Raw genomic sequence first — 15,931 nt, 5'->3', positions numbered from 1 at the left:
TCTCACCCGCCACAGTGCAATTAATTATTAAAAAAATTAAGACAATTAATTATGCCCCCGCATAAATATTTATTTATGTATTTATGTATTTAATATCACTTTTATTTTTGTTATTAGAGATATTTTACATCAGGAAATCAAATGGGAAAAATATTCCATCATTAGAGCATGAGGTGTGAAATTACTGAAAACCTCTTTTTGAGGTGCCTTAAGTATCTTTATTTATGTACTCAAGGAACTTTAATATACATACATTTTATATACATAAAACCTGTCCCTTAGACTCCGTTTACACCTGGAATTAAGATGCATCCTGGGTGATCCGATTCGATCCGGTTTCTTAAATGCACTTGAGATCGCATTTGGAGGAGTGGAACTGATTTATTATGACATACATCAATCATTATATCAGTTACTGCATGATATAAAACTGAAACAAAGTCAGAAAAACTAAAAACAGAGCAAAAAACAGCACACTATTTCTTCCAGATGCATCTGAAATGTAATCTATGCACTATCTAAGCAACATTTTGAGCAGAAATGCCCATTATTTGAGCTGCAGATGTTTGTGCTTCTCATAAGTGTCATGATGATACCAGACACACTGAAGCAGATCCGTGAAGTTCTCATGCTTGTGTATCCACTTTTTAAAATTGTCCAATTGGATTTCCATTTATTGCACGGTTCTCTGGAATACTCAATTCTGATTGGTCAGTGGCACCATCCAGCAGACAGATTATGCTCTGTAACAACTGTACATCCTGTATTTAGTGCTGACCACGGATCACCAACAATGCATCTTAATACCAGGTGTACAGTAAATGGGGTCAAAATGGGACAACTAACAGATGCCTTAAAGTTTTCAGTTTCTCAGTGAATTGAAACGATGTCTAGTGGTTCTCTCAAGGGTTCCGTTACCCCAAAGTGTGCCCCGAGAACCGTTAAATATTTTTAGTGTAATGCAATGAAAATAATACATTTTAAGTATGGCTTATGTGTCCTACTAATTTTCTGTCTCACTTTATCTCAAGTGATGCTGTCTCTCATTCTATCTGTCAGCTATGTGAGGCAGTTATCCCAGCAGAAGGAATAGAACCTCGTGTGAATATCTATCATGACCGAGTGGAGTTTGTCGGCTCCAGTAAGGAAAACAACATCTCCATCCTGCTACATAACATCACCTTCGAGGACCAGGGACAGTACATCTGCTTCGCCATCAACCCCAAGGAGAAGGGCCGTAACCATAGCGCAATTTTCACACTTTTTGTTGTGGATGAATGTGAGTGTCAATTTTCACCTGCTTAGACGGGATCAACAACCAACATTGTACATGTATAGACTATTCATATGTAGAATTAGGCTGCATAATAATTAGGGCTGCATAATAATTAGGGCTGCACAATAATGACTAAAAAAAATCAATATTATGTAATTTTATATTGTGATCACAATTATACATTTTTATTAATATAACTTGCATAAAAACATGTTTAAGGCAATTGCATGCCATATTCTTTATTTAGTACACATTCAAAACAAATGTGAGACATGTCAACGTGTGTCGAGTGAAGGGACCCTAGGGGTCTCTATTCAATTACACCATGCGCTGAACTGTGTACGTGCGCTACTGATGCAGGTGCGGGCAGGCAGTTGCATGCAAAAGCTACAGGCTGTGTCAGACTGCACGTACCCTTCCCTAACACCCCATAAAATCGTCATAAACTTTAGCCTCTACTCTCTGCTGAGAGTACCTTGTCGCGACAACACTGTTTGGAGGCTTCTGTGGTGACCAGAACATGTCGGGACACATGCTGTATGGGGACTCCTGTCCGCAGAAAACAGAGATCTGCCCAGGGATTAAAAGTCTGGCAGCAGGCGGGGGTGATGAACATCTCAGGACTCGAGTCTGGAACCAGTGCTGAAGCTGTCTCATATGCATCAACCCCAGTGGCGTGACCGCCGCAGAGGATGCCACATGCCCCAGGAGCCTCTGGAATTGTTTTAGAGGAACCGATGTGCCTGGCTTGAATAAGGTGAGGCATTTCAGCACCGGTGAAGTTAGGTGCGCTGTCATTGAGACTGAGTCGAACTCCATGCCGAGAAAAGAGATTCTCTGAACCGGGATGAGCTTGCTCTTTTTCCAATTGACCTAAAGCCCTAGATGGCTGAGGTGCCTGAGCACAGTGGGAAATCTAGTCTAGAAGTCTATAGAGTGGGCTAGGATGAGCCAGTCGTCGAGATAATTGAGTATTCGAATGCCCACCTTAGTGGGGCAAGGCTGCCTCTGCTACCTTCGCGAAGACGTGAGGAGAAAGGGACATGCCGAAGGGGAGGACCTTGTACTGATACGCCTGGCCATCGAATGTGAACCGTAGGAAGGGTTGTGTCGAGGCAAGCTGGAGACGTGGAAGTACACATCCTTCAGGTCTACCGTGCGAACCAATCTTGATGCCGGACGCAAGTTAGAATGTGTCTTTGCATGAGCATTTGAACAGGAGTTTGTGTAAGGCCTGGTTGAAATATCGCAAGTCCACGATCGGCCGTAAGCCGCCGCCTTTCTTGGGTACGATAAAGTAAGGGCTGTAGAAACCCTTCTACATCTCGGCTGGAGGGACAGTCTCTATTGCGCCTTAGAGTAAAAGGGTCGTGATATCTGCATGCAGGGTGTTGGCGTCTTTGCCATGCACTAAGGTAAAGCGGAAGCCGCCGAAGGGAGGTAGGGGCCTGGTGAACTGAATCACATAGCCGAGTCGTATGGTCCTGACCATCCAGCGCAACAGGAAGTGAGAGCCATGTGTCCAAGCTCAGTGCGAGGGGCACTAAGGGGATGATTGTTTTTGATGTACCTGGCAAGGCTTTGCAGCGGGTGGAGCAGGTAGTGTGGCATCGGGAGGTGAAGGTGCGTCTTGAGGCTTTGGTGAGAGAAGACTTGAAGCACTTGCCTTGCTCCGCACACCCGGCAGGGGGCGGGTTAATGACTGAGGAGGAGGTCCCATGTAGGCGTCCTCTGGACTCGTTAGAACCAGCCGGCCGGGGAGCAGCAGTCGTGGGACCGGAGGCGAGAGGTCCGCGTCCGAGGTGCCAGGACTGCTGGAGTGTGTCACCGGGTTGCCGTGAGAATGGCATTTGCAGGCCAGGTGACCAAGGGAAAGAGGAAATTGCTCTATAATGGAGAATGTGGGTACTGCAGCCCGAAGGGGGTGCGGCAAAGAAAATACCTTTAACTGAAGATTTTCCTTCCGGCCCTCCACTGGGGGACGGAGTGGTCTACTTACCAGCACTGTAGCAAACGTCTCATTCCCTGGTTTGTCCGTCTCAGGAACGCTTGAGAGCCTTCCGGGTCCTCGAGGACGTTCAGGAGAAGGGGAGCATGTGCTTCCTGCGGATTGCTTGATGCTGGGGCTGAGAGCTGGGCCCAGGTTGAGGCGGAGCAGCTTGACATTTGGAAGCCGCAGGAGGACGCCCACTGCGAGCAGACGGAGCACGGCCCGTGCTGGTATGGTGGTGGGGCATGATGTGGGAAATGGCCTCCGTCTGTTTCTTCACCGCTGAGAACTGCTGGGCGAAGTCATCAATGGTTTCGCCAAACAGACAGAGCTGGAAGACGGGGGCATTGAGAAATCGTGCTTTGTCTACTTCCCGCATCTCGACCAGGTTCAGCCATAGATGACACTCCTGGACCACAAGTGTGGCCATCGCCTGTACAAGTGGCAACACTATGACCTTCGTGGCTATGGGGAGCGTGATCGGTCATCGAACGCAGTTCCTGCAGCACATCAGCATCAGGACTACCCAAGTGCAGATCTTTAAGTGCCTTGGCCTAGTGGATTTGCAGGGGGGCCATGACATGCAGTTCGGAGACAGCTTGGGGCCAATCCGCCATTGAGGGTAGTGAGAGTGGAGGAGCGAGGAAGCCGGTTTCGGGCAGTAAAAGGGAGGGGGGTGGCTGTGAGCTCACAGCAGCCCAGGCAAGCATAGCAGACATCTGCGCATCAGGCTCAGACTGGACGAGCAGACCCGGAGGTGGTAGCCCAGTTGAGTCATCAGCCTCAGACGCCGCTGTGACGCTCTCCGATGCAGCGGTGAAATCATCATCCAGTCATCCACTCACCTCGAGCCCGAACGGTAGCAAACGAGGGGCGGGTAGTTCGTGGATGTGCTGTAGGGGCGGGTGGTTCGTGGATATTTACCCGACAATACCAAGCCTGCTGCTCCCCTCAAATCTCCTTCATTGGCAGCCGCACCGGCCCCAATCCCGTAGGAAGGAGGCGCAGGGTGGGGGGGGGAGGGGGAGCCGGAGGAAAGAAAGCCGCTACCGCAACATTGCCATGGTTATGTTCTCACACTGAGAACATGAACCATTCATAAAACACTGCCTGTGTGTGATCGCAGCCCAGGCATGCGAGGCAGCTCTTATGACCGTCAGAAGCAGAGAGAAATCGACCGCATGCAGGAACTACATGGGGTGGAAGGGCATCGTTATAAAGACGCGTCCTGAAAAGGATGTTCAACGCCAGTGGTGTATTGCTCTTTTATATAAAATAAATCTTTTAGCAGCGCTGTCGAAGCGCCCAGGGGCAAAACTGCACTGCCGTGCAGAGAAGGATAGAGCCGCTGATATGCACTGTAGATCCAACAGCGTAAGCTCTGCAGAGGTCAGTGGAACAGTAAGTGATCTCCGCTAGCTGATTGCACAACCGCTTAGCTCCGAAGAAGAAATCTGAATGGACAGATGCATGATTCCCTCCTTTTATACCTGTATGTCCGGGGGAGGGACATGCAAGTTCTGTCTGCCAATTTCTCATTGGCCTTTTCTCAAGTTCAGAGGTAACCGAGGCCTTCAAAGAAGTCCCCTAGAGTCGCTTCAATCGACACAATGTCGAAGTGAGCGACAGATGGGGAACTTTTTGTTTTTATCTCTGTCAAACAATTTAGCCAATGCAAGAACCTTGCAAAATGAAACATTGTTCTTGATAAGAACAGAGTTATTTTCTAAACCTAAGATGCCTCTTTTTAAAGAGTGTGTAAGATAAAATATTTCAGAAGCTCTCACATAATTTCATTTTTGTCTTTGCAGTGAAAAAGGTGGACAATACATTGACTGTCATCATTGTGTCCGTGCTCGGGGGGGTCATAGGCCTGATCATTCTCATCATGGTGGTGAAAGCTGTTGTACTCGCCGTTCTAAAAAAGGTCCAGGAGAAGAAGTAAGTCGCAGTGGTGTGTTTTTTTTTTTTCCTGGGTCGAAACCCAAATATCCAATCCCTTAACTCTTTTTCACACAATGGAGTTTTACTCATTGAGTAGTTGGTGGTTACCAGCATTGGGCTAACTCAACCAATAAGACGTGTTAACTGGTTAACCAGCATCAATTGTGACCCCTTTCGACATTTAATCATGTGCATTGTAGTAGCAATAACTTTGTTAATATCAATTAAACTCCAGTGTTGCTCCGTCTTTCTTTCCAGCTTAAAATAGTGCATTGTTCTTCTTAACTGTTCAATTGGAAATCTCTGCAAACCAATACAGCATAGAAGCAAATAAACACAAATCATTTATCTAACATGTATCTAAACATTTTCTATATCAAAAACCTTTACAAATGAACAGTTTATAAATGTAATATTATTCTTAAGATTTTTTAGCCATTTATACTTATTTATTTTTTGCTAAATGTATTAAAATTATAGCTCTAACATGCAGGAAATTAATTATATATATTGACAATTTACTTTTAACTAGTTAAAATGCTAATTCCTAATATTAGGAATGGAATTACTACTAGTGAAAGTGCAATTTCTTTATATCAGTAAATACATTTGCACAGCTAAACAAATAAATAAATTATTGATATGAAAAATGACGTCATTACTCACAGAAGCAGCTGAAAGAGTGCTTGGATAAGATAGACAATTGTCATCTCACAGACAAATACAAGGTCTGTTGTTACCAATTTGCATCGTATCATCACCTTATGTGGCCGCTAAATATGTGTGAGATCGCGGCAGTGGCAAGGACGGACACCAAGGCCAACAGTTACATCTGGAAGTGGCTGGGATTTCTGCGTTTGTAAGAAATGCCTTACAACTGTCATTAAAGTACATCACACTGTGTTACAAGCAGGAGAAGACCAGGCTGTTCTTAGAACTAAGGGAATCAACAGACCAGTCAGTAAATGCTTGTCAAGCCCAGGTCCGAACAGGCCGTGCCTGGAAGGCAGAGGAGGTTATAAACAGGTCGTTTCAAGACTGATGCAACAAGAGATTGTTGGATAAATCCAGTCAGGAAGAGCAGGCCTTGGATGGGGTGGCACCCAAACTGTGGTCAGCAGCCTCTAAAAAACCGAAGAAAGTGATTGTAGTGACAGAAGTGAGAAAGTAGGAAAAGGGAACAATTGCAATATGTGGTGAGGTAGCATGTAGAAGAGGAAAGGGGTGGGGAGGAATTATTTCCATTGACCCACTCTATAATTATCTAGGGGTTTCTGGAGAGGAATTGAGTGGGGGAGCGAATCCAGGCCAAGCTAGGCATTGGAGGGGTTGCTGATGCAGTCTCATGGCTCGCCTCTCATATCCAGGCCACCAGGAGTTGTTCTGGGATTAATGAGGCAAAACATTTGTGATAGGTGGATTTCAACTTGTTAACATTAAAAATGGAAATATATGTAAATATATTTCAACATCTGGGAATGGATTTTGGAGACGAATAAATTGAAGAGTAATTAAAGATAACTTAAAATAACATTATAGATATTTGATATTAATATCACCACTAGTGAAAACCAAACTACAAAATAAAAATAATAATAATAAATAGCATTTTTAATAGCTGTAATTTACGGAAGCTAAGTTTTAATTGTGAATAGTATATGTGCTGATCCACCAGCTAGACAAAACCAAAAAAACATGGAATTAATGCAGGTCTAAGATGGTATTTTCTGCAGGGTTTTGCCAAAATTTCAACCTGCCCTTGGTTACTACTTCATTGGTTTGATTAATCTGTAAAAATTGCTACCAATTATGTAAACAAATCTTTAATCAAACATTGACTGTCCCTCACGTTGATCCAAACCCATATTGTTTACTTTCTTCTGTGGTACATAAAAGGAAAAAACTATTTTGACTGCTCTTTCCCATATATAAAGGAGACATTACATATTTAAGATCCAAAAAGGACCAAAGAAAACACCATAAAAGTTGTAAATATGAAATATGTTTCAACTAATGGCTTTATTTTAAGTCCATGAAGTTAAAGTTATTATGCTACTGAAAATCTTCCCCTTCGCTACTTGTGCTTTTACACATTTAAACATTACACATTGCGATAGGCCACAAGACATGTAAGAATCAGTGCTTAGTGTAATCTGATTACAATGTTTTTTTTAATCTAATTATTTTTAAGTCAAAAGCAGTATAAGGTATTACATTTAAATGTATTATAATTAGTTTACCTTTACAATTACTGACATTCAATTAAGTTAAAGAACGCTATGGGGCACTATATCGCGAAACAAATCTATGCTTATAATGTTCATGTCCCATGTACGTAAATCAGGCATATGAGCAGAGGCGTAGCTAGACCCTGGCTGATAGAGCTGAAGCCCCGGATCTTTTATTAATAGCCTTGAATGTTTTTTTGTGATGGAACAAAAAAAAGAAGTATGGCTTAATGTTCATTACATCAGGGTATAAAAGCAGCAAGGTAGGCTGCAGTTCTGGCTTCAAATGTAAAATAATTCAGATCAGTGAGCCCAACTTGCATTAATTGACAGTTCGCACTTTGACTTACCTGCTGTTCGTGCTCAAGTTCATCAGACACATAACTAATGCCTTAAGTGGGAGCTTTCTATTTTCTCTCACGGGGGTGCAGCTTTTCTGTATCAGAGGCACTGAGGTTTTATTATGTAAGCCTTATTTCTAAATATATTATCTATAAGCCTCATTTCTAATCTTCATTTTTTTTTTTTTAACAATCCACACACCAAGTAGATTTGAATGCATGTGCCAGTCAACTTGTTCGGTTATTCGGGTTTAGTCGGGAGTAGGGATGCGGTAATAAAGAATGTTTATTGCAATAGAATTTCCTAAAACGCAACTCAAAATAACAGCACAGTGAGCTATAAGCCTAAATAGCACAATACATAGGTGTTCAAATTATAAATCTCACAAAAGTCAAACAAAAAGTCAAACAAAAATTATCAAACTGTTCCTACCTATATATGCGCTCTCTGCCTGGGCTGGTTCACATTCCCATGTCATGTGCGTGGAGTTAAACTGCTGCATTTAAAAAGCCTCTTTGGGGTGCCTTGATTCATAAATGGTTTAAAATCAAATGACATCGAACTTATCTAATTATTGTACTTAATCTGCACGCCGGAGCAAAAGGGGAACGTTTATCAAGCGTTGAAACTGTGATTTTTATTAAAACACAACCTGGAATCATGTTTAATAGCAGTCATGAAACCCATCGCAGGTGTTTCAAGATGCGTTTATAAAATTAAAGTTAATTTAATTAACTTTACTCGGTGATCTCATGATGACGTTTTATTGCCACGTTAAATAAAATTACGATTTTGATATAAAGTCTTAATATTTTGCAAAAAAAAATTTAAAAATATTATGCGAATAAAGTTGTAGCATTATGATATAAAATTGTGTATGAGAAAAATTACAAATTATTAGAATAAAATCATAGCATTTTGAGATTATAGTAATAATATTATGAGAATAAAGTACGAATGATTAGAATATAATCATGGCATTGTGAGAACGAAGTAGCAGCCTATATTGTGTGAATAAAGTAGAAATATTAGAGAAAAAAACCTCAATATTAGGCTAAACAGGGCGTCATTATCACAATGATAGAACTGATGCCAAGCCAGCAGCTTTGTTAATGCATGAGATAGATGTGGAGGTTGTAGTTAAATCATACTTTAGGATAGGATTTAGCAATAAAGAAATCACTGGTCTTTTGGCGTATCAGCCAGAAGTTATTAGTGTCCTGACTCTGCAGCGGTTATGTAAATGTAATATATTCAGGAGAAAGAACTAGACAGATTTGTGCAGTCCTGATCGGTGTTGTTATTGGGTTTTCCCTTGGGTTTTTTGTTGTTATTGGGTTTTCTTAATATGGGCTTATATAATTCACAGAAGTTCCAATTATTCTTCACTTCACTTGAGTGTGAGCCTATATCTCACACCTCTCTTGACAGGCACCCACATGTTGAAAACTCATGTACTAATGCACATCTCATTTGTGAACAGAGAGCTTGCAAAAACTTCCCACATATTCAGCTTGGTTGTAAAGCCAAGTTATCTCCCTGGTTAGTGATGTTGAGTATGTAAAGTCCCAGATGCTCCACTTAGCTGTTACTTTTCTTGCTATTTATTCTGAAATATTATGACTAATCTCATAATGCTTCGACTTTCTTCTCGTAACTTTACTTTAATCTCAAAGTATTATAATCATTGACAATTGCAAATTTAAAATGTTAGCGTTAGTTTCTGCACAAGTTGTAATTCTGCCTTTGATCCTTTGCCTTTTAAATTAAAACGTGTGTGATTGGTTTACTGTACACCTGACGTTTGCTCATATAAAGTTCTGAACCGGTGTCAGTGTTGTGCTTAAAAAACGACCGCCCTGCCTTTCAAATAATAATTGTATTATGTCATGGAAGCAAGGATTCATTTTATTTTTCTATTATAATAAGGCCTGTGGGCTAAGCCCCAGATGACAATGAAGTCTAACAACGCCCTTGCATATGGGGTAACGTTTGGCAACAGGAAGCATCTGCCAAAATAACCAGAAGTCAGAGGGGCTTATTGTTGACAGCAGAAATCACTTGCATACTTGAGGGGAAGTACAGGTGAAACTCGAAAAATTAGAATATCGTGCAAAAGTTCATTAATTTCAGTAAGTCAACTTAAAAGGTGAAACTAATATATTATATAGACTCATTACAAGCAAAGTAAGATATTTCAAGCCTTTATTTGATATAATTTTTATGATTATGGCTTACAGCTTATGAAAACCCCAAATTCAGAATCTCAGAAAATTAGAATATTACATGAAATCAATAAAAAAAAGGATTTTAAATACAGAAATGTCGGCCCTCTGAAAAGTATAATCATGCATATGTACTCAGTACTTGGTTTGGGCCCCTTTTGCATTAATTACTGCCTCAATGCGGCGTGGCATGGATGCTATCAGCCTGTGGCACTGCTGAGGTGTTATGGAAGACCAAGATGCTTCAATAGCGGCCTTCAGCTCTTCTGCATTGTTTGGTCTCATGTCTCTCATCTTTCTCTTGGCAATGCCCCATAGATTCTCTATGGGGTTCAGGTCAGGCGAGTTTGCTGGCCAATCAAGCACAGTAATACCATGGTCATTGAACCAGGTTTTGGTACTTTTGGCAGTGTGGGCAGGTGCCAAGTCCTGCTGGAAAATGAAGTCAGCATCTCCATAAAGCTTGTCTGCTGAAGGAAGCATGAAGTGCTCTAAAATGTCCCGGTAGACGGCTGCGTTGACTCTGGACTTAATAAAGCACAGTGGACCAACACCAGCCGATGACATGGCTCCCCAAACCAACACAGACTGTGGAAACTTCACACTGGACTTCAAGCATCTTGGATTGTGTGCCTCTCCATTCTTCCTCCAGACTCTGGGACCTTGGTTTCCAAATGAGATGCAAAATTTGCTCTCATCAGAAAAGAGGACTTTGGACCACTGAGCAACAGACCAGTTCTTTTTTTCTTTAGCCCAGGTAAGACGTTTGACATTTGAAGCCCATGTCCAGGACCCGTCTGTGTGTGGTGGCTCTTGATGCAGTAACTCCAGCCTCAGTCCACTCCTTGTGAAACTCCCCCACACATTTGAATGGCCTTTTCCTGACAATCCTCTCCAGGCTACGGTCATCCCTGCTGCTTGTGCACCTTTTTCTTCCACACTTTTCCCTTCCACTTAACTTTCTATTAATGTGCTTTGATACAGCACTTTGAGAACATCCAACTTCTTTTGCAATTACCTTTTGAGGCTTTCCCTCCTTGTGGAGGGTGTCAATGAAGGTTTTCTGCACAACTGTCAGGTCAGCAGTCTTCCCCATGATTGTGAATTCAACTGAACCAGACTGAGAGACCATTTAAAGGCTCAGGAACCCTTTGCAGGTGTTTAGCTGATTAGAGTGTGACACTTTGAGCCTACAATACTGAACCTTTTCACAATATTCTAATTTTCTGAGATTCTGAATTTGGGGTTTTCATAAGCTGTAAGCCATAATCATCAAAATTATATCAAATAAAGGCTTGAAATATCTTACTTTGCTTGTAATGAGTCTATATAATATATTAGTTTCACCTTTTAAGTTGAATTACTGAAATTAATGAACTTTTGCACGATATTCTAATTTTTCGAGTTTCACCTGTAGTTTCTTCCTCCTTCATAATAAAAATGGTGTTATATGTTGTTAAAAACTGAATGTGTTTTAAAATGCTTCTGCATTGTGGTTTTTGGTTTACTTCAGTTATTTCCTTTTATGTAATCGTCATATGACTCATGTATCAGTTTTTATTGAGGGCTTGTTTAACGCTACCAATTCAATTCAAAACACAGCTTACTTGTGGAAAGTGTCCTTTGTATGAATGGTTATTTCTATTCCCCATCATATTGTTGGCAGTTCTGGCTATTAAGCAAATACATTCATTGTTCATTGCATATGGGTCATTTATTAATCAGATCATGGTTAATTAAATGTCACCATTCATGTCAATAACAGCCTATATATGGTGTGATTACCGAAGTTGTTTAATTTACAGTAATGTACAGTCAATCATAATGATGGTGTATGGTTAGATGAAACACAGACATTCTGTATCCATTGTTCATGATGTTGACATATATTACAGACGGTGGACACTCATTTGTGTGGACATCAAAAATGCATGTTGTCTGAATGACTGAAGACAGCATTTTGTTTTCTATAGACATTTATTTAACTTTACAGTATTTTACTGCTTTCACATTAGTGCGGTTGTAATTTCAAATTATATAATTCAGAATACAAGTCTTGTAATGATAATAATGACAATGTTAACAATATTAAGTCAAATCTTTATACATAATGTACAGTTGAAGAAATGTTCTAATTATTTTAAGAACTCAACTGCTAACACTGAAAAAGCATTTGCTTTTGTCATTCGTTACTCGGGGAGTTTAGCGATTGGCTGCTGTCTCTGTTTGAACGTTAATGATTGGTGGCTGCAAGCAGCAGGTTCCTCCTACTATTCCGACAGACATTGGCAGGCACTTTCTGCTGCCAGCTGCCATTTTTTCATTGCACACCCTCTTATTGCTTGTGTGAATAATCCAATGTTATATCTTAGATGTCCAGAACAAAATATGCAGTCCAGCAAGAAAAGCATGCAAGACAAATCATCTGAAATATGTCATCGATACACCTAGATTGAGCTTCTAGTCCATTCAGAGGGGCTCAGCAGGCATTTTTATAAATACAGTCTGTTGAAAATGTAAAGTATTCCCCATATGCACTTAATCACACACATATTTTGCACATACTGTAACATGGTAATGCATAAATACCTCATTAGGGGTGTTTGCTAAGACAAGTGCAAGTATTACTACTGATCATACTTAGGTTAGGTATTTTAACTATAACCCCTACCCCCAAGTATTACATTTAGGCATGTAATTAGCTTCACACCAATAAAACCAATGGGGTAAGAAAAGCATACTTGTTTTCCCTTTGAATCAAGTTTTGTTTTTTGTTTTTTTACCCCATTGGCAAATACTGTAGTTTTTTTTTTTTTTTGTTATAAGCATTAACATTTCCAAATTTGATAAGATATCTCTTTGCTTTTGATAAGACTTTAAAATAAGGTTACATATGTTAACATGGTTAACATGAACTAATAAGGAACAATAATTTTACAGCATTTATTAATCTTGGTTAGTATAAATGTCAGCATATACTTACTGGTGGAGTGGAGTGGATTGAGTGGTGGTGGCGTAGTGGGCTAAAGCACATACATTGTAATCAGAAGGTTGCTGGTTCGATCCACACAGCCACCACCATTGTGTCCTTGAGTAAGGCACTTAACTCCAGGTTGCTCCAGGGTGATTGTCCCTGTAATAAGTGCACTGTAAGTCGCTTTGGATAAAAGCATCTGCCACATTTGCATAAATGTAAATGTAAACATATACACAACATTAGTTAATGCACTATGAACTTGCAGTAAGACTTTTACTTTTTTTGTACTGTAGAATCATGGCAGCAACTTTGGCATGGGCGAACACCACCTGAATGTAATTCAGAAAATCTAGTTATACATAAAATTGTCCAGTTCCTTGTAAAATGTGGCAAAGTAACACAAGTAATTAATGAAAATATAATAAAGCCTACTGACTTATCCCTCATTCTTTTCTCCTCAAATGGTGGCATGTGTAATGTAGAAGCACTAAGGCCCAGCGCTTTCTGGTGATTTTTATAGTTTGGCTGTTATAAAGCCCCATGTGAGAGCCAAGTAAATGTCAATGAATATCATTCTGTCATTTTGAGTAAAATGTCAGTAACAAAGCATTCTGAGTGATGGTGATTAATTTTCATTTGGAGGGGTCATCCCTCCCATGACAACAGAGCTTCCATCCCAGGCCATAACTGTCTCATTCACCAGAACTAAAAATTCAGTCAACCTTTACTCATCTTCATGCTGTTTCAAACCAGCATGGCTTTCTTTCCTACACTGAACACAAAATGAGATGTTAGGCAGGACTTTAGGACTTCCACCACAGGGGAAAGGGAGCTCCCCCATACAAATTGTGTTCTGAGCCCCATTTTAACAAAGGCAGTGTTACAAGTTTCAAGTTTCAAGTTTTATTTGTCACATACATAACCATACACAGTACGAAATGTAGTGAAATTCTTGATACGACTTTTCTCCCTACAGTTTACGATAAAGAGTATATATACAGTATATATACTGTATATAGATAAGGATAGAAATAGAAGTAAAACGACAATTTAAAAAAGCTATTTAAAAATGCCCATTTAAAAAAAACAATAAAATTCAAAATAAAATAGGGTAAAGAGAACAAAGTCTGCATATGATTTGAAATAGTGCATTGTGATAGATGTAGAGTAGCAGCAACAATTTACTGGCAATATATATATATATATATACTGTGCAGGGTAAAGTGCAATTGTGCAGTAATATTCAGTATGTAAAAATATTGGTCAAAATATTGCTTCAAGTGTGTGGTGTTGAATAGTGATCCTAGTCCTTGTGTTGTCCTTGGTTCAGGACACGGATGGCCTGGGGAAAGAAGCTCCTCCTCATTTTCTCCGTTTTGGCCATCAAGGAGCGGAAGCATTTCCCTGACTGCAACAAAGAGAAGAGACCATTATTAGGATGGCTGAGGTCTTTCATGATATTCCTGGCTTTGGTCTAGCTTTGTTTGCTGTAGATTTAGTACATTTAGTACATTTATACATTTGGCAGACGCTTTTATCCAAAGCGACTTACAGTGCAGTTATTACAGGGACAATCCCCCGGAGCAACCTGGAGTTAAGTGCCTTGCTCAAGGGCCCAACAGTGGCATCTTGGTGGTGCTGGGGCTTGAACCTCCAACCACTGAGCCACCACTGCCACCACTGTAGATGGAATGCAGGTCAGGGAGTTTGATGTGGGTCAAACCAGGCTTTGATGTTTCCTGTCAGGATGCTCTCAGTGGTGCAGGTGTAAAAGTTTTTTAGCACCATAGAGGGCAGCTTAAATTCCTTTAAGCATCTGAGGTCGTAAAGACATTGACGGGCCTTCTTCACTACGGTGATAATGCGACAGGACCATGACAGATCATGTGAGATGTTTATACCAAGGTAACGGAAACGGTCCACTCTCTCCACTGTGGCCCCGTTGATCATAATGGGGTGGTAGTTCTTCGCCTGCTTTGTGCTGAAGTCCAATATCAGCTCCTTTGTCTTGCTGGCATTCAAAAGGAGGTTGTTCTCTTGGCACCAGTCCTTCAGGCCTTTGTTCTCCTGTAGATAGGCTTCTCGTTGTTATCAGAGATCAGGCCCACCACTACAGCATTAGCGTCATAGTATGGGTTATATGTCTAAAAACTTTAACTTAACTAATCTTGTGTTACAGCTTTTAAATTGGTATTGCAGTTCTCATTGACAAAATAAGCCTATTTCAATATTTACTATGTCTTTACTGTTTTTGTTTTTCTCCTTCTTATAGCAAAGAGTGCCTTGTGAGCTCTTCAGGGAATGACAACACAGAAAATGGCCTCCCGGCTTCCAAAGCAGACAGCAAACCAACACCAAAGGCATGAAAAAAGTGTGCATGTGTACACATACGAGCATATACTGTATATGCATACAGAGGTATGACAGATTGAAAGAAAGTCATCACAATGGACAGTTTTATTCTCTTTACATTCTGAAAAAAAATGCTATGTATAAAAATGTAAAACAAAATATTAAATATATTTTAGATTTTGCTTGAAGAAAACTATAAAAAAGTGCTGCAGGCTGGATCACACACACTTTGCTATCGTCATAGATGCAAACGATAGATGAGGATTTAGCGTGCTTGCATCTTGTTCTATCTAGTTTGTAAGACAAAGCATATACACACTGCCTTTGTTCAGTTGAATCCCTCACAAGCTGGCCATTCAGCAACATTAACTGACAAACTCATGAAGGAATAAAAGACACACTGGAAGAGAGACGTCATTTATGCATGTAAAACCATGGGTGCCTCTTGGAATTCTAATATGTTTACCACAAATCTAAGCAGCTAACAGAGTCTGATTGTTAATTGCTCCCTCTAATTTTACAAATGATTATTAGGTCATAAAGAACAGGATATGAGTGCACTACAAGGCCAGAAACATACTGTACACAACTACAGAC

At 40.5% G+C, this 15,931-nt stretch overlaps 1 protein-coding gene across 1 annotated transcript in view; it reads left to right on the top strand.

Moving 5' to 3' along the window:
• The window catches only part of LOC127632172 (sodium channel subunit beta-4-like), a 44,760-nt gene extending 29,396 nt beyond the window's left edge, over nt 1-15,364 (top strand). The window contains exons 3-5 of the mRNA XM_052110762.1: nt 1,060-1,279; nt 5,078-5,207; nt 15,255-15,364. Coding sequence (XP_051966722.1) covers nt 1,060-1,279; nt 5,078-5,207; nt 15,255-15,348 — 444 coding nt within the window. The 3' untranslated portion in view covers nt 15,349-15,364. The remainder of the gene's footprint in view (nt 1-1,059; nt 1,280-5,077; nt 5,208-15,254) is intronic.
• The last annotated feature ends 567 nt before the right edge of the window (nt 15,365-15,931 follow it).

This window comes from Xyrauchen texanus, chromosome 38, assembly GCF_025860055.1.
Source record: "Xyrauchen texanus isolate HMW12.3.18 chromosome 38, RBS_HiC_50CHRs, whole genome shotgun sequence".
NCBI lineage: Eukaryota > Metazoa > Chordata > Actinopteri > Cypriniformes > Catostomidae > Xyrauchen > Xyrauchen texanus.
Note: the sequence above shows the minus strand (reverse complement) of the source record. Positions and strands in the feature narration are given on the sequence as shown.